The sequence below is a fragment of the Falco peregrinus genome, chromosome 11, assembly GCF_023634155.1.
Source record: "Falco peregrinus isolate bFalPer1 chromosome 11, bFalPer1.pri, whole genome shotgun sequence".
Taxonomy (NCBI): Eukaryota; Metazoa; Chordata; class Aves; order Falconiformes; family Falconidae; genus Falco; species Falco peregrinus.
Genome location: NC_073731.1, coordinates 16,537,511 through 16,555,705, shown reverse-complemented (window position 1 = coordinate 16,555,705; position 18,195 = coordinate 16,537,511). Strand labels below are relative to the sequence as shown.

Sequence of the window (18,195 nt, the reverse complement as noted above, 5' to 3'; positions counted from 1 at the left end):
GCAATGGGAACAATCCAAATACTCTATTCCAGCTGTGGGGGCCACTAGAAATACATCAACAAAGTCAACTACCACCCTTGTAATTTCAGAACAACCTGCAGGAGCAAGGCAGGGGCTCCAGCCCCAGGGTCCTGCAATTGTTCAGAGAATAGTGTTGGACTTTGTCTTGCACCAATTATTGGATGTTTGCAAACTTCCTCCCACAGTATACTCTTGACTTTATATTCTTTCATCCTCTTTCTTCTCCCTGTCCTCTTTCTTTCAATCATTTCTAATTCAGCTCTTCCTAACCCCCCCCCCCAAAAAAAAAATAAATCCAAACCCAACAAAAAAACCAAGCAGGCCCACTTGCAGTGTGCTGTCGTCACGTGACACTGCACGATAGCCTGTTTGTACAGCAAGATCTTAGAGCAGGAACCGTCTGCTACTCTGCATAAAGCATCGAGTGAAATGCAGAGCCGTTCTCCAACAGCCTACTGAAACTCTGAATATAAGTGTAAGAGTTATTCTATCATATTGTTCAGAGTTTTGTGAGGGTATGACTCATCTTTAGGCTGTTACTGTTGATCATCTTTACCAAGTCATCCATGTCTTTCAAAAAACTCATCTTCAGGTATTCCAACGGGACTAGAACTTTGTGCAGTTTCTTGAACAGTATCTCAGGACTCTCAAGTTTAAGACACAAACAAATACCCTCTTCTTCATAGGTCTTATTAAAAAAGCCAGAGGAAGTATTTTTCTAAGGACCAGCTAGAAAGGAGTCATCAGTTCAAAATAAAAATTGCCATTTACATCATCTGAAGATGACACTATGACATCACACTTGCACTTAGGGGAAACTAGAAAATTAAGGTCCTGAACCCCACTCCAATGTTATCATCTTTCTTTCCAAACTCAGTGGAAGTCCTTAAAAATCCATTTATTTTTTTTTTAAGTGTATACACAGCTATCAAAGACTTAGTTCTTCAAAAACAGAGTAAATAGATAACCTGACAAACTGACTGTTCTTGTAGGAGAGTTAAGAACTTTTTTCAAATCCAGGAACTGGAGTAGATACAGTAGGGTGGTTCTCACTCCAGTCATAAATAAAGGTAGGTACAAGTACAAAAAAACTTGATAGCTGAGTAGATACTATCATACAGAAATACACTTATTTTAACAAACTCTGTCATCCCTCTCTCTCGGTCCCAAAGACAATTTTATCTCCTTTTCAAAGTTCTGTCAAGTATAGATTCGTTATGCAGTACGCAATTTTTTCCAGCATCATCCCTTCTGGCTGAACATTACAGGTTTGGTTTTTTACTTAGCACACCCCAGTGCATCCATATACATTGTCATCTCAAGCACCTACTATTCTCACTTGGAAAAAAGACTACTTTTCAAGATTCACTTTTCAGAATTCTTTACTAAACTACACATTTAACTGAAATGTCTATCCTTTGACAGACTTAACACTAAATCTGAATGAAAGTTCCTTAAGTATCCATTACAACATAAAGACTTCAACGGAAAAGCCATTTTTAAATGCAGTATTTCAAGGACAATTTTTCAAGTCTCTCTAGTATTTCTCAGCCACCCCCACTGGAAATGGCCAGCAATGACAATTAATCCTGAACTATGGGAACTCCTTACGCAACAGTTAGTAAACCAGTTAAATACAGCTTTTCTCTTAAATGGACCGAGTTCTTGCCCAAGAAACACAGGACCCATATATATGTATATAAAACAGAAGTGAGATAAAGAGAAGAAAGCAGTCATTTTACTGCTCATTGTGTTCAGGTTGTTACCAAACAATTCCTGACTGGATGCAGATGCAGCAGATTTAGCTCCTGACGCCTGGGCTCAAGTCTTTAGAGACCAACAGTCCCATTTGAAAGACTGAACATGCAGCCTGCATTGCCCCCAACGAGCCCATCAGCTGTACTCCTGCATTATATGCTCACCTACCTCCTGAGCTAGTAGTGTCTCCCTCAAATAATTACTGATCTTACTAGCAGGCTCCCAATACTTACCATCTCCTTTAGCCATTAGCTCTCCTCAATTTATTAGCTGTATCTTAACAGGCTACAAGCTTACTAGCTACTATTCCCCACCCAGCAACATAGTCCCCCACCAAAATTCCACAGCTGGGAATTGGGAAGTACTTACTTTCAGGACAGCTCAGCCTTGAGGTACAGTGTCTTCTGTAGTCCTGCCTGGGGACTAACACTACTAGAATTGAGACACACTCTGAAATGTATCAAGCTGTAGTAAGCAGTTACACCACCATCCTTCACTGGGAAGGTCCACCACATGAAGGTAGGGTTGCACACCATGGTAAGCCTAAGAAGCTAGCAAGAGCGCTTTCACTTCACTGAATTGTTTATATTGGAAGGAACCTCTTGGTTCACTTTGTCCAACTCCCTGCTCAAGCAGGGTCAGCTAAAGCCACTTGCCCAGCACCTCATCAGCTGGGTTTTGAACCTGCAGACTCTACATCTGTATTTGAGCACCCTCATAGTAAAAAAATTGTTTTCTTGCATTCAAATAGAACTTAATCCTCTGAAATTCATGCCTATTGCCTCTCATCTTGCCAGTGGGTGCTAGAGATCAATCTGCCCATCTTTGTTCCCTCCAACCAGGATTTTACACACATCAATACGATCTCCCCCTAAGCCTATACATTAAGAGCACAGCAGTCTTTAGATGCACATCTCCCTCCTCACACACACCGCCCCCCCCCCATTTAGAATAAAACAGCACCACCAGGTGTTTTACTGCAGTGTTGTACCATGCAAGCTTTTGTTCTTACTATTTAATATAGAATGTTCTACTCTGTTTAAAATGAGATGAAGGATTTTGTTTTAGCAAGCTACCAGAAGCTGAACTTGGAATTTCAGAGTATTCCTACATATACACACATATCCAGAAATCTGCCTAGAACGACCCAAGGACTACCCGTTTCACAATACCAAGAGCACCTGTAAGTGCACCTCAGTCAAAAGGTTCAAGTTGTAGAGATCAATGCCATTAGCTTCCATCACACTTTACTGATTGTGCCTTAGAAGACATTGCTTCACTAGCAGAAAGCACTGAAGAGCATGACCCCCATTCCCCAGTTAAAGATGTGAAGAGGGCTACAGGACTTCAGTACTGACCTATAAATCAGGCACTTCATTTAGTTAACAGCAACAGGGATGCTTACACTAAACAGAAACAGGAGCTTTGATTCCCATGGCTAAACACTGAACAGGGAGCAGCTAAACTGACAGTAAATAAAGGTGGCCTTCTCATCACAATTCTTCACCCATTTGTTTTATGAAAGGCAATTCATTTGACCAAGGCAGTCTTTCCCAATGGAGAGAACCCTCTCCTTTTTACCTTAGATGTTTCCAAATAAATGGATGCTGAGCTGCAGCAGAAGATTTATGGGTCAGAATGAAATTCACAGCTTAAAGGCACCAGACTGGTAAATACAGATTCTTGTCAGATCCTGTCTGCATTACTTACCTCTAAAAATTAGATACTCCTGTAATTCAGGATCTCAAGTGGTTATTCTGATAGTTCTGTCAGATTCCCCTCATCCTGTGCCAGTTTAAGCACCTATGTCTTGTCCTCAGGCTCCTAGGCCACATGATGAAGACTGGATAGGAAGCATTTCTTCAGTCACTCATTAAGCAAACCCTAACTGCTAGAACAGACTACATAAGCTCCCTGTATCACATTGCTGGTGCACAACCAACAGTTCTAAGGAATTCTGATGCTGGCAGTTTAAGCACTTTTGACAAGCCTCCTTGGCTTCAAGATTAGTGACCATAAACATTTGATCAAGTGTTTCTGAAATAAAGTTTATCAGCTGTCCTGCTTTCCCATTTTCACTGTAACTACAAATACCTCAAAGATTACGAGAACAGTCTTAAAATATTAGGTAACTGCTCTGCCAGGCCCAGTGAGGGTAACCAGATGCAGGGGCCAATGTTTTGTTTGAAGGCAACCAGAATCCCCAAACAAGATAACCATATAGCATGTTAAGATCAATCAGTTCTCACTGGGAGAGTTAGAGGCCGGGGCAGAAACAGCCGCTGGCATCCTATTGAGGTTTTGCATTTGTCCTTGGTGAAAGTCAGGTTTGTTCTCTGCTTTAAAAAAATTTCAAACCTTGACAACAAGCTAGTACTAGAAGCACAATCATGCTTATTAGCAGATCAGTAACAGAATGTTTTCCTTCTGTGCTCTGAGCTGACTGCATCCTGAATGGCAACTCAGACATGGCAGTTTCAGAGAAGTCCAGGTGTGAGACTAAAGTTACCCGATGTAGCAGCTGACAGGGAATAAACTCCAAAATAATTAAAAGAAAGCAAACAGGTTTAGTTGTCCGAACAAGGAATTTTAATTTTAGGTCAACTATTGAACTAGGTCAACATCCAGTTCACAATGTCTACAGATAGTGGGCATAGCCAGTCACTACGGTAAGTTTATTGAAGCACCAAGCTCCACACAAGACTGTAAAATACATTTTAAACTACTAGTAAGAAAGCTTCTTCAAGTCAACAATACTATTAAGGGCCAGAGTTTAAGGACTAAGTTTTCACCTTCCAAGCCATTTTAAGACAGCCAATCCATTGCATAAGCAAACCAAACTGCTACATACTGAAACACATAGAGCAGCAACTGTATTGAACAATTCCTGTAAATAATTCAAGGATACATTGAAACAGTATGGGTAAATTGTAATTTTTTTATTGGAAAACAAATATACAACTTGGAATGGATTTGAGGCAAATCGTGCCATAAGCAGATTCTTTTGAAAATAAGTGGCTAAACAAAGTTTAAAAAGCATAGTAACAAGAGGAGAAAAATGTTTTCTGGTACAGGACCAGCAGTACAAAAAAAACTTGTGTACGAGTACCTGGATAAATCACCCGTTTTGCATTAGTGCAACTTAAGTTTCATATTGTTGACTGTCAATCGTCCACAACGTTAAGACTCCACATTTCAACAACATGTTACAGGTATGGCCACAAACAAGTTACTGTGAAGTAAGCTAGGAGAATGATTTTTTTACAGTGCATTAGCTACATGTATATATACTATTCACATGGTTTTATCCTGCAGTTAGCTGCAAGAGTCTTCATCCTCCATCACAGAAAGTGGAATAAACACCTTTATGTACTGGAGAACTAGAGCCAGCATGTCACTTTAAGGAATTGCTAATGCATGGTAAACCCTAACTTACTTTATGTAACTTGTTACACTAGTCATACCTAAGTCTCCTAAAGAAAGCTACTTTTTTAAAAACAGACAACCCAGATGTTCCCTCAGTTAACCAACTCATCTAACTTTAGATGTGCAGAAGGGCTTAAATATCCAGAGTAAGCCACATGCAACATTTGTTACTTAGATCAATTTTCCAAAAATCAGAACAATGACAGTAAGATAAAGGAGAAAAACATGGAGGAATGGCCTTCTAATTACTATACATGCATATTCTTTTGACAGTAAGGGAAAAACCTTTTACAGATAAGTTACAAACAGAGAAAAGGCAAATAAACAATTTTGTACAAGAAATTTAACACATTCTGTACAACGTCTTCACTTCGCTGTCATCATTTGTACAAACTCTGTAAAAGGAAAGAGTTGCATAAGAGTTATTCAGAGAAAAAAAAATCTAAATTGCAAGATCTGAGAAGTGACCTGTCTTACTAGTGCTGAACACCGTTTCAAAACTATGTTTTCAGCTGCATTCAAAAAAGCATCTTCAAGACAGTCCCCTTTTCCACCAATCACACCTAAAAACCTCCATAGTTTTAAAGGCAAAAGGCCTCTTTTACTAAAAAACTGGTCCCTCAGTGAATTTCAGAATAGCCTTTATTCCAAAAGAAAACATTACAGAATCCTCATGCCTACTGACTTACAGATAGGGACAAGATATTTAAGAATGACTTAGAATCAGTAGAAATTGTGTTGAAGTAAAGATCAGTTAAATAAAGGTATACAAGCAAGACACTGTATTGGTTTGATGATTTTTTCTTCCAAAGCAGAATAGCCCAAGTCTTACTATTTTGGCTGACCAGCTTTAAGCAACTGAATCATTGCTTAGTCACATACATTGGAAGTTAGATCCCACACAACAGGGTTCCTTCACTTATCTTGCTGAGCCATAGTTTCAGGTACCATAGCAAGAAGAAACTTCAAAAAGAGTTAACTAGTTTAGTTGCTCAAGTTTCAAGAGAACAAGCGGAAACAAGAGGGATGCCTACCCTCTCTAGTGCCAGCTTCTAAACAGTTTATTCATAAGTATGGTTACAGAGAAGCAGCCTTGTTCATAAAAATGCCTTTTCACTCACAATTGCTCATCCTGAGGCCACAACCAAGAAGGCCTTAAAGGGAAGCCACACCTACACCTCCAACAGTAAGGGTATTATAGAGAAGAGCTAGGGTATTTTCAGGTAAGGTGCTCAGAAAGTTAAAATAAAAACAAGCTTAGTGCTTCTGAGCTGCAAGCAGTTGTCTAACAGAACTCCTGCTTGCATGACTCCATTGAAGTTTCCATGCCAGGAAGAAGGAAATAAAAATAAGCTACTGCTGCAGCTGACTTGTGTGAAATTTAAGAAGTCTAAAGGTCTTGAAATTCCTGCATATTTTAGAGGCTTTCCCCCTTTAATTAGTAATTTAAAAAGCATTAATAGGAAATGAGTGACTTGCTACAGTCAGATCAAGACAGAACAGTATGTGAACATCTCTGCCAGCTTCCTTATTCTAATGGTCATTAGACATCATTACATTCAGAAAGTTATTATTACACTGCACAGTTTAACAGTAATTTTTTGCCTTTGGCACAAAGGTAGCAACAGCACATTCACCTATTTAGAGGTACACAATGTACATACTGGAAGACGTTAGCTTAAAGGGACAATAACTGTTGACCAAATCTCACCTCAACTCTGTGTGGCTACCAGCACGGAAAGTGCTACACAAAAACAGTCTGTTACCAACTCCTTACCTTCATAGTTTACTTGACCATCACCATCAATGTCTGCTTCCCTAATCATTTCATCAACTTCTTCATCTGTTAGCTTCTCCCCAAGATTTGTCATCACATGACGGAGTTCTGCAGCACTAATGTAACCATTACCATCCTGTGAGGGGAAAAAGAAAGACTGGAATAGACTTGTCGAAGCCCTAGCGACTTAGCTTAATAGTACGGAGCAAGGTGAACATTAAGAAGTTAACACAGTTTCTATGTAAAATATTTACTAAAACTACTAGCACTTGCACAAGGAAAATGAGAGTTCTAAGCATATCTTCAGTATTGTCCAGGATCTTAGTGTTAAGAAGACATTTTAAAAAACAACTTACTCAGTGCAGTCTACTAGGTTTGTCAGTGATTAAAAATGTCTCAGGACAGACCAATCTGCACCTTTTGCAATCTTTTTGCATCACAGATGTCCATTCAATCATGTGACTGCCTGGTTCAAGTGTCTATTTCTTGACCAGAACAGAAGCTACTTATCTTATTCACCTGTTTCATGTGAGTCCAGCACAAAGCCACAAGGCCTTCGGAGACTACCTTCACATACTTCATCCTACCTGGGACACTGGATATCCAAGTACTAGTGTATATGAACTCCAGACTGACTTTTTTCTTCCCCACACGCCAAGACATTTATTTTCTGTTTAAAAGTGCATCTTACTTCAGAAGCTGAGTAACTTCAGTCTCATCTAGCAATTTATTTAGTAAAGACTTAGTGAAAGATTTATGAGTAGCATTTTAAATATTTAAACAATTTCCCTGCCAGACTTGTACAAATTTTTATTTTGGTATCATAGCAAGTGGTAGGTAGTACTATCTATCACATTGATTTGACTTCCAGGTACAGTACCACAGTAGACTGAACTTCAGGGTGACTAGTTAACCTAGAAGTTCTAGATTACAGTACTGCAGATACCCCTCAGTTCAGTGAAGAAGCTCATTAGAAGTCAGACCGATTTTTCACAACAGAAGTATTTGTTAAGGTAAACATTTTGGTACCTTGTCAAACACACGGAACGCTTCTCTAATTTCTTCTTCACTATCTGTATCTTTCATTTTTCTTGCCATCATTGTCAGAAACTCTGGAAAGTCAATTGTGCCATTGCCTGCAAGATAATTACTTTGTTAGAAAAACAGTTGTTAGGCACTTCATTATATTACTTATTAACAAAATCTTACCATCAGCATCTACTTCATTGATCATATCCTGTAGCTCTGCTTCTGTGGGGTTTTGACCAAGCGATCTCATCACTGTCCCCAACTCCTTTGTGGTTATAGTACCATCACCATCCTTATCAAATAGTGAAAAAGCTTCTTTGAATTCTGCACAACAACAAAAATAGAGTTAATCCCTTCAGGTTTAAAATGTTAAAGTTTGGCCAATCATATGAGAACCCACTGCTGTTTATTGTTTTAAGTTATAAAACTTAATTCTCAAGACAAATTTTGGTATACTGCTCAGTCTGCTATAATTGTAATGCCAATACAGAAGTACCAGCATCCAGAAAACCACCCACCAGTCTACCAAGCAACCACATTTTGACCCAAGTAAGATGGAAGGTCAACAATTTCAAAAGTACTCAGGGAAGAGTCCCTAATACAGAGCTGAAAGGGACAGCTATTGGCAACTAGAATAATCCACTCCCTTAGTAGGAATTAGTTTACCTCATGAGAAAATAGTATTACTTTGAGAAAGCCAAAAAACAGTACTCAAAGTACAACAAATGCTACAGCTTAACAGTGCTTCTATTACTAACAAAGGAGACTAGTCAGTGAAAAAACGTATAATCAGACCAAACTAAAAATAGTTTCTCATTATAAACCACTTCCGCTGGACACACAAGTCTGAACAGTTTATGCTATGTGAAGCTGCAGTACCATAGCTCTTAACTGGCCATATCTAGCTAAAGAGGAACCTCTCCCAGGTCTCTCCCATTGGACTTTGCAGTTTGTCTACATATATACACAACTCCAGTCAGTTGTTCAAGGAGGGAAGTCACTGCAGTCTTAATTTCTGAAAAGCTGCTTAGAAAATTGCTTCAGTGCTACTGTATCCTGAAGTGGGCTTCATCGAACTAGTCAAAAACAGTTCTAAGGCTGCTTAACTGTGTTTCAATGCTACCTCTTAATCCCCTACAATGGCTGTATTGTAGCCAGCAATATTAATACAAGCATAACATGTTTAATTGTCCAGTCCAAAAATGGAGTTGGTTTTAATCCATGCCATCTGTTTGTCTTTGCCCACAGACCTTAAACTAGCTCACTGGACTGTATGTAGTAGCTCATACACAAGTTATAGTTAAACATGCAAAAACCCTTATCTATTCCCTGTATAGCTCAGATCTTTTCACAGCTTTCAAGGCACCTGAGATCATGCCTTCAGAGAACTCATTAGCTCACGGGTACTTCTGCATCAGAACTACTTCCAAGAATTAATTTTTCAGTATTTCCAAGCAACTAGCTTTCCAGATGGTGGGTTTCCCAGACCAGAATTAGTTACAGTAAAAGTTGTGTTTTAACATTAACTGATTAAAGTCTTCTTTCATCCGTTTTGTAATCTGAAACACTCGAGGTGAGTACAAGCTGTCAAGTGTTAAAAATGCAACTACAAAAATAGGCTTTTCATAGTTCATGAATGCAGCTACACCACCAGAGCCACAGTTGAGTCCCATCCAGGAAAAAAACCACTCTTCATCTAACAGTTTGAAGTGTTCCAAAAGCAAACTCTCACTGTTTAGCACATAAGTCAGAGCAAGGCTACCACAGGACCAGAAAAAAGTTTCAAGCCAGTGTTGTATAATCAAAGTAGAAGTGGGCCTACCCAAACAGGAAGCTATAACCTGAACCTACAGCAATTTCCAAATGGTCTTCAGGGGGTTTCAGTAAGTTTGGACTTTATTAAGAGTAAAGTTTTACAACAGGGAAGAACAGGCTTTTGGGTCAAGCCTAGTAGAAAAGTTCATAGTCCATCACAGAAGGACCTCAAAAGGGCAAAACTGAGTCTTCGTCAAGAGTCTGGTAAAGAGTCAGGCACTTAAGTGTTATTCAAAATGTTTAGCCATTAACCAGTTCATCCTTGGCTTGAAGGTCAACTATTACTAACCCAAATGTGAAGCAAACTTCCCAGTACTGCAATGACCCTGTCTAGAAAATGTAGTACTTTTTTTTTTTTTACACAAAACTCGTAAGACACACAGGCCATTCAGTGGTATATTCTGAACACCCAAAATTAACTACTCGATGGACAACTCTTTACCCTTCTTTTAATCAAAGATGCTGCAGACTAAGAAATAACCTGCTATAAATTGTAAACTTCAAGAAAGTGCATCAAGAATGAGGAACATATTCCTGTTTGAAATGCTGAATCGTTAGAGTATGATAAATACACCTCTTCAATCACCTTCAGTAATTAGAACTAAGGAATCACAACCTATGCAGATACAGTTCAGACTAGAACAAAACCCACGTAGCATACATTTGTGGCAATGGCCAGGGAAGGTAGCTATGAAATACTGCTGTGAGCAACTCAATTCTGCCTTCCTGCAACATTCAGATTATAAATACACACCTCCCACACTTAAACACCTTTGACCCCATGTAGCATGTAAAGCAAATCTTCCCTCTATTCAACACTCCTCCGTATCAAGCTGCACATTAAAATTCTCTGGCATTCTACATAAGGCTAGCCTTTGAGAAACCGGAGGACAGTGCCAGCAGAACTAGTAGTCTTCAGGCCAGCCTACAATGTCTCAGCCTTTCCTTCCTTCTGAAAAACACACTGCATCAAAAGACTACCTCCAGGCCCCAAAGAAAGGTAGTCCAACAGAATGTGAACTCTAACACCCTAGCTCACAACATTCTAACAGTAGCTTCTGAGGCAACTCTGCATCACATCACCTTTCCAGATGAAGTGGCAGTCTTCAGTGACCCAGTAGTTCCGGTTCACTGAACCTATCACTCCCACTCATGCATTTTAGCCAGCTATGCCTGGAACTTTTATAGCAGAATGTCAATTGTTCTCTTCACAGCTACCAGGAGCACAACACTTAAACACAGCTATTTCTACTATGAAATAATTTCTAAATAACTCATGTGGTCAAATCCCCAACAGAGAACCAGGGCACACTAAAGGAACAAGGCACAATGAACACCATACATAGGCCTACTTGTTCAGAGTTTAGATGTCTATGAGGTCTAATGAAGGATGTATAGCTTGCTAGACTAGTTGCTTTGGGGCAATAGCATCTTTAGACTTTTTTTCTTCCCTGACCACCCACATCAAGTGGTCCTGACCTATATACCTCTTGTTAACACAACACTTAACTAAATGGAAACCCATTTGATTTGGCAACTTCAGTTCTTACTGAGTGAAGCTGCAACTAGCATTCACATGCATTCGCAATCTGTACCTATGCCGTTTTCAAAAAAAAAATCATCAGTCTTTCATATAAGCAAAACCTGGGAATTCTTTCATCCCCACTATGTTGAGAAGCTTCACTCCCGTATGACCAATGAGTTCCATAGATTCCAGGTGTTCTTATTTTCTAACAACTGTATTCTGGTGCTTCACAGCAGAAGTGGAAGATTTGTTTTCAGCCCAGGAGAAACTGCTCTTTTACTTCGGCCTTCTATTTAAGACAACAGTGTCTCTACATTGCAGCACCATTTTCTTAAGCCTGCCTTCAAATCAAAAGCTAGGTCTATCTTCAGGTAAGGTGAAATGGAAGAGTAGGGGGGCCAAGCCTTTAAAACCACACAGCCTTCGTAAAACATGTGAACTGTACCTGTAACATTCTTCCCATGCAAGACACTGGCCTTTGACAGCAAAACTAAGCAGGCCGCTTAGTTGGCTGCAACCTTTCCTAAGCCATACTAGGGATGGTTTTCCAAGAGAGCAGCAGTGGGCTTATGTCTTCACATCAGAGATTTATCATTTACTTGCAAATACATTTGCTTCATGAAACACCACTGCAGAACTGAAAGTGGCACGTAGTTTTACACTGGGTACTGAAGTTATACTTTTACTCCTTCCACACAGACGAAGACCCTCTATTTCAGTATGACAAGCTTATTAATACTCACTTCCGGCTCTAAGAGCTATACTATTGTTACTGAATAGCTAACATTTGCACTAATCCCAAGGTAGTGTTAATAAGCTTCCTGTTTAGTAGTTGATGTAGCTGATTATGGAATATAAAGCTTCTACAGTTAAGAACTGCCAACAATGAACCATTATTGAAAGACAGCAGTGACAACCGATAAAGCCTGCTCCAACTAAACTGATCACAAAACCCTCAAGATATGTAGGCCACTTCCAGAAAAATCTCAAGTTGAACTAGATTTGGCTTGTGCCTACTCGTAAGACAGTACCATGGCAACAAGTAAATAGACTAAGGACTTTCCACAAAACCATAATTAGTCTCCTATGAGTTAAATAAAGCAAGCTTCTGAAGTCTAAAAGCTACAGAAGAATGTTCTTACACTTCAAATTTGGCAATTACGGTAAAAACAAACTGGCTCATTATGAATCTTCTGTTTAATACAGCATCTTCAAGAGCTACACTATAGTTAAACAGCAATACCTCTTAGAGACTTATTTGTATGCTTGACCTGGTACTATTAGATTAGCAGAACCCTAACACCCTCTAAAATAACTTCACATGGCCATTACACACACACACTGACTTTCTAGTATTAACACTATACATTTGTCAGATCAAAACTCCTCAAGTTTTTTAATGTCCATGGCACGGCTGAGTTCTGCATTACCAGCTTTAAGTTACATCAATTATTGAAATTGAAATCAGTCTACAGAGGGCAGTGACAGATATTAGTTTGTGCAACCTACATGAGTAGGAGACATGATAACCAGAGATTTCAGTCACTAGTAGACAGTTGCTAGTGCATAGAAGCCATTGTTAGGGGTCCAACTAAATAATATTTATTCAAGCATTTCAGAGCAAGCACCAGACCATCAGAACAGTGCACAGAACACTTCTGTCCAAGTACACAATGCAGTTCCAAATATGGAGTATCAGGAGTTGCCTTCATGAAGCCAGTCTCTGCTGTCAAGAACAGCCACACTCTGAAACATCTCCACTGACAGGAGACCTCGAAGTAATTTGTTTTTTTTTTTCCTTCTGCTAGAAAAGCACTCCAGATTCCAACTTTAGAGATTTGCCCCCTCCCACCACCCTTCAGTTTGCACTCAGAACAATTCTGTAGTCATGAGAGAAAAAGAAAGGGTCCCAAGTGTACCAGCTCATAAAGCTATCTATGAGGATTGTCTAACTATTCTAGAGGACAAAAATTCACTGTGTCCATGGTGCTTTTATAGTACATGAGCCTTTAAAACTTAGGTGACAAATTAAAACATTCTACAATACTTTTTTAGTGTCTAAGAAAGCTAAATATCTTGTGTAACTCAATGTCAGTGGATTAAGAGATGTGCCAGGTCAAATAGGAGTAGCAACACAGCATGTAAAAGCCTCACCTGCAATCTGCTCTTCTGTCAGTTGATCAGCCTGCAATAAAAGACAGTATCATTATAGTTGTAGATAAACATCAAGGCAAAATTAAGACACAGACTTGTAGAGGCCTCTGAATACGGCAGCTGCTCTTCAGGACTTAAATCTGTAGCATTCTGAAATAGTCCTAACTAACACAGCTCAAAAGCCATCAGGATTGCTTGCTAAGTAAGCCTGGCAGCCTGTTTGCATTTCCTGAGCCTGCAATATACAGTACACCCAGACTACCATGTGCATCAATCAATTGCCCAAGTAACACTAGCAAACTCAAGGCACACTGGTACCTCTAGACTGATTAAAAACTCATTAACACAGCAGACTACTAGCAGTAATACTTTGGTAAACTAGCCTCAGCTTTACCACTAAACACCTTATGTCTAAGTAAGGTAGCAGTAACACCCAAATACCAATTTTATGGCAGACTATTCTCTTCTGCTAAGTTACAATGCCATAATTAGAAGAATATACTCTAGAATTAAATCATCCTTTGACTAACATGAAGCTTCATGCCCAAGACCTGGTCATAAAAGTCAAGAGTCCATATAATCAGTACTAGCGGCTTCAGACAAAACTGATAATTTTAATGCATGTGTCATATGGCTGTCTAGACTTTTTTTCAGAGCATTATATACAGACTCAGGTACCATAAGAGTTTACAGGGCCACTAAAGAAAAGTTCAGTAGTAAGACAGTTTCTGTATCAGTTTGATAAGCCCCAGTTTATACCTCATTTTGCTTTATCACTGAACAGTTTTGAATCAACTGTATTTGACAGCAATAAACCCCCCCTATCTTCAAGGCCAAACCCAAAGTGAACTTCACTCTTGAAAGAGCACAAAGGTATTTGAGGACTGTAGAAATACCTTCCCTAGGTTTTCCAAATCAGCTGCTTCTTCAGAAACAAATTATGGATAGCTTAAATTGAGTTGCAGTAAAAAGGGCATGCAATTCCTTCAAGGAAGCTCCCTGAGCTCTTTACCCCACAGTACTCTACCCAAGAGTCAAAAAACCCCCACCTTAAAATACATAAAAGATACATTCACTGTCTTAAGTTCAATGCCACTTTTTTAGTGTTGTTCCTATCACAACCATTTCAGCAACAACCTTTTTATAATTACTGCAATATTAAGTTTGAAGTATTTTCAGTCATTAGCTGTGCCCACAAATATCTCTACACATCAGCCATCTGCCAATGTAACTTAGAAAAATATATACACCACCTGTCAATTTTTACTTTAATTTCAATTTTAATTAGATTCCTATATTGCATACAAACTTAGATATTACCAGCTTTGGATATTCTTCCTGCAACAGGAATGAAGTTAGCTCCTTAAGTAGCCATACAAGAGCTACACTGCTTACAAAAACACATATGGATACAATACAGCAACAGCCCAAGACAAAGCCATAACCAGCAATTCTTCAGACTGCCTGTGGCTCACCTACTCTTAAAAATCAAGATCACACCACTGAGCATCTTCTAGAAAGAGCAGCCAATGGGTATTTGCAGCTCAACTCCACTTGTTCCAATTTCAGCAGCTGAACCATCCAGGTTCAACTTTTTGTTTAAAATAATAATAAAACTGTCTACAGTGGCAGCAGCACTGCTGAGCACATCACTAATTCAACCAACATTAGACTCCGAGATGGAAGCATTCTGCTAGTCATTTAAAAGAAATCTAACATATTTTTGCTTGTCTGGAGCGTATCATTAACAGAGACAGACTCATACCTTTGCATGCTATTTACATTTTTATTGCTTGAGTGAAGAGAACTATGTGCTACATTTCTGTAGGATATTTATATCCACAGAAAACTGTAGATCAGGTTTAAGTAGCAAGAACCCAGTTTTATTTAGGTCAATACTTACGGGTTACCAAGTTGAGTCACATACTGGTTTATATAAACAGTTTTATATAAAACACATGACATTAAGCAGTGTTTAAGCTGTTAAGTGTGCCTGAACCCTTCCTTTCTAACACTTCCAGCAACATAAAGCGTCCTAGAACCACTAACCATAAATTTGTCTAAGTTTTGTCAGTACCTGTAAGAGGTGCAGTGTTTGAGAAGAGCACAAGGCTTATTAGAAGCCACAGGTATACGGCAGTTGAAAGATAAGCTAGGAGGTGGGGCAAGGTTGAACAAACACCATCTGTACTCTGCAGTGCTAGGCTCTGCAGGGACTGCTGCGCAACAGCAGCAAAAGGCGGAGCCAGCCAAGTCTGCCAGAACACTCCCTCCTGTGCCACTCAGGTGGAGGGGCTATTAGCCCGGATCTATGCCTAAGAGTTCCAGGCCACTGCGGCCTTCCTAGAGGGACCCTCTGGATTTCTTTGTCCTGAATTTAAGCTAGACACTCGTACACCATACATGTGATAGCATGCACACCATCAGTAATGCAACCCAACCTCATAAACAGTTAAATTACATGCTGAAGCTTTGATATGCCCCTTACCATGGCCACGATCCACCTGAAAACCTTGGATGGAGCCGGGGAACCCATCGCAGCTTTGACACAGCATTCTCCAATCCATACTGCAGCACTTTCATTTTCACTGCAATAGGTCCCATCCCCCCACCATCAGATTATGTTGAGGGCCTGACAAAGAATCTAAGTCTCCTAGGAAAGAAGGGGAGCTGTTGCGTGTGCAGCAGTTTCAGTGGCACATGCAGCCTCTAGAGGTAGTGTTTCATTACAGTCGTAGCTGCGATGCAGTAATCTGTTTGGAAGATCCTCAGAGCTACTAACGATGCCTAATAGAAAGCAGTCAACAAATCACAGAACAGGCAACACCCTTCACCTCCAAAACCTGGCATTTTGGTATACTTCACAGGTGTCAGGTCCGAATGGACAGTTCTGTTCTGGCAAGCTTAACTGAAGAACTAGACAGGCTAGCGTATAAGGGCTAAAATTACACTTACAGAAAGTTAGCCGATTTTGGGAGCAAATCATTTTACTTCATCTAGCATATGCTGTATTGGACTACATATATTCACAGGTTTAGCCAGTCTGGTCTGTCAGGATGAACTATAACCACATTCAAAGTGTCACTGTGCCTCCTGGACACACCCATTTTTATATAGACCTTGCTTGAAGATACTCCATTTTTGGTTCTGTACGGATGATGACTAAAAGCAGTAAGAGTCTTTCGCTGCTACATTCACTGCTTTTTTCCTTTATAGATGTTTGCTGTATAGGTTCACAATTCAAGTAAAAGAACAAATTCAGGCAGTTTCTTTGCCCAGTGAGAACATTTTAAAAACCCAAACCCTTAATTTTAAGTACCCATCGTTCACATTACACATGGAGAGTTCAAGTGATGCGATTCCTTAAAAGCATGTAATGAATGGCAAGGCAATTCCACTATACTGCATATCTTCTCTCAATGCAGAGATAGTACTAAGTGGCCACTGGTATTGCTTTTTCGACAGAATTATTCCTTTTTGTACGTGTTTCAGTATCCACTTGTTTTAATTAAAAAATCTAAACTCATATCCTTTTAACCGAATTTGAAACCATTCTCCAATTCCACAAAATGTGTTCTATTTCGACAGTTGATTAAAATCCTAAACAAACGTATCGCTAGGAAAAATAAATTGCGCTTGATCAAGAAAATGCAGGACTGTCCATCGCAATGACCAAAACGAGAAGCCAAAACTGTTAAAAAAAACAAAATCCCTTGTTCAATAGAGCCACCGACAGCAAGGCGTTATCATGAAGTCGGCAGGGGAGAGCGGCTCCAACGTGAGCTGACAACAGGTCTAGCAAGGAGGGAGATGGTGCAGTGAGGCAGCCTGCGCCTCATCATCATGCTGCTCAGAAGCTGCAGGACTCCGCATTGCATTATTACCAGGCGCAACACACCTCGCTAGCGAGCCAGACATCTTAAGCGCTGACAGCAGCGCTGCCGCGCCGCTGGCTCCCCAGCCCCATTCAGCCGGCCTGGCCGGCTTGCCGGGGGGGTGGGGGGAGGAAGCGATAAGAAAGTGGAGCTGGTGCCATCGTGGCAGACTCCTTCCCCCCTCCCGGCACCCCCCCACGCGGGTCTCCTCCCAGGAGGAACCGTTATCTGCCGCTCCCCCACACCCCCCCCCCCACGCCCCGACAAAGCGTCATGGCGCTCGAACCGAGTGGCAGTTTGAATTTTGAATCCCCACCAACGCCCCAGGGCGGGAAAAAGACCCGGGCGGGATTCGTCCACCGCCACTTCCTCCTACGCAGACGGCGCCTCCGAGAGGGACCCTCCACCCCAGCCTGCCCGCGCTGCAGGGCTCAGCCCGCCGGCCGCGGCAAGGGACGCCTTCACCCCTGCCCTTCTGCAGGCGCCCTCACCCCACACCACCCAAACCATCTGCCCCTCTCCCCACCACCCACCCGCCCGCACACAACCACAAGCGCCCCCACCCCCGCGCCCCACACATTAAGCACCAAACCAGCACCCGCGAAGTCCCATCGCTGCCCCATGCCCAGGGACTCACCATGGTGGCTCGGCCTGGCTGTGGGGTGTGGTAGAACCTAACGGCTGTACAGAGCACACGAGCAACCCGACCGCTCTACAGCTCGCCTCACACTGAGCCCTGCCTGGCCGCCAGCAGTGCCTCATAAACCTCCTCACAGCCCGCCCGGATCGCTCCGCGCCGCTCCCTCCCCCCTCCC

General features: G+C 40.9%; 1 protein-coding gene across 1 annotated transcript; it reads right to left on the bottom strand.

Annotated features, from left to right (window-relative positions):
* Positions 1-4,703: 4,703 nt before the first annotated feature.
* CALM2 (calmodulin 2) lies at positions 4,704-18,174 on the bottom strand. The gene is made up of 6 exons (XM_005238678.3): positions 18,018-18,174; positions 13,506-13,536; positions 8,192-8,335; positions 8,012-8,118; positions 6,983-7,118; positions 4,704-5,600 (listed from the first exon to the last, which is right to left on the bottom strand). The coding sequence occupies exons 1-6, from the start codon at positions 18,018-18,020 to the stop codon at positions 5,572-5,574; spliced, it is 450 nt and encodes a 149-aa protein (XP_005238735.1). The 5' UTR covers positions 18,021-18,174; the 3' UTR covers positions 4,704-5,571.
* Positions 18,175-18,195: the final 21 nt, after the last annotated feature.

What these genes read in the sequence shown, in the direction of transcription:
- CALM2 (XM_005238678.3), bottom strand. An exon ending in GACAGAAGAGCAGATTGCAG is followed by an intron (nt 8,336 to 13,505) that starts GTGAGGCTTTTA and finishes GTTGTTGTGCAG; the next exon opens with AATTCAAAGAAGCTTTTTCA. An exon ending in CGTTCCGTGTGTTTGACAAG is followed by an intron (nt 7,119 to 8,011) that starts GTACCAAAATGT and finishes TTCCCCTCACAG; the next exon opens with GATGGTAATGGTTACATTAG.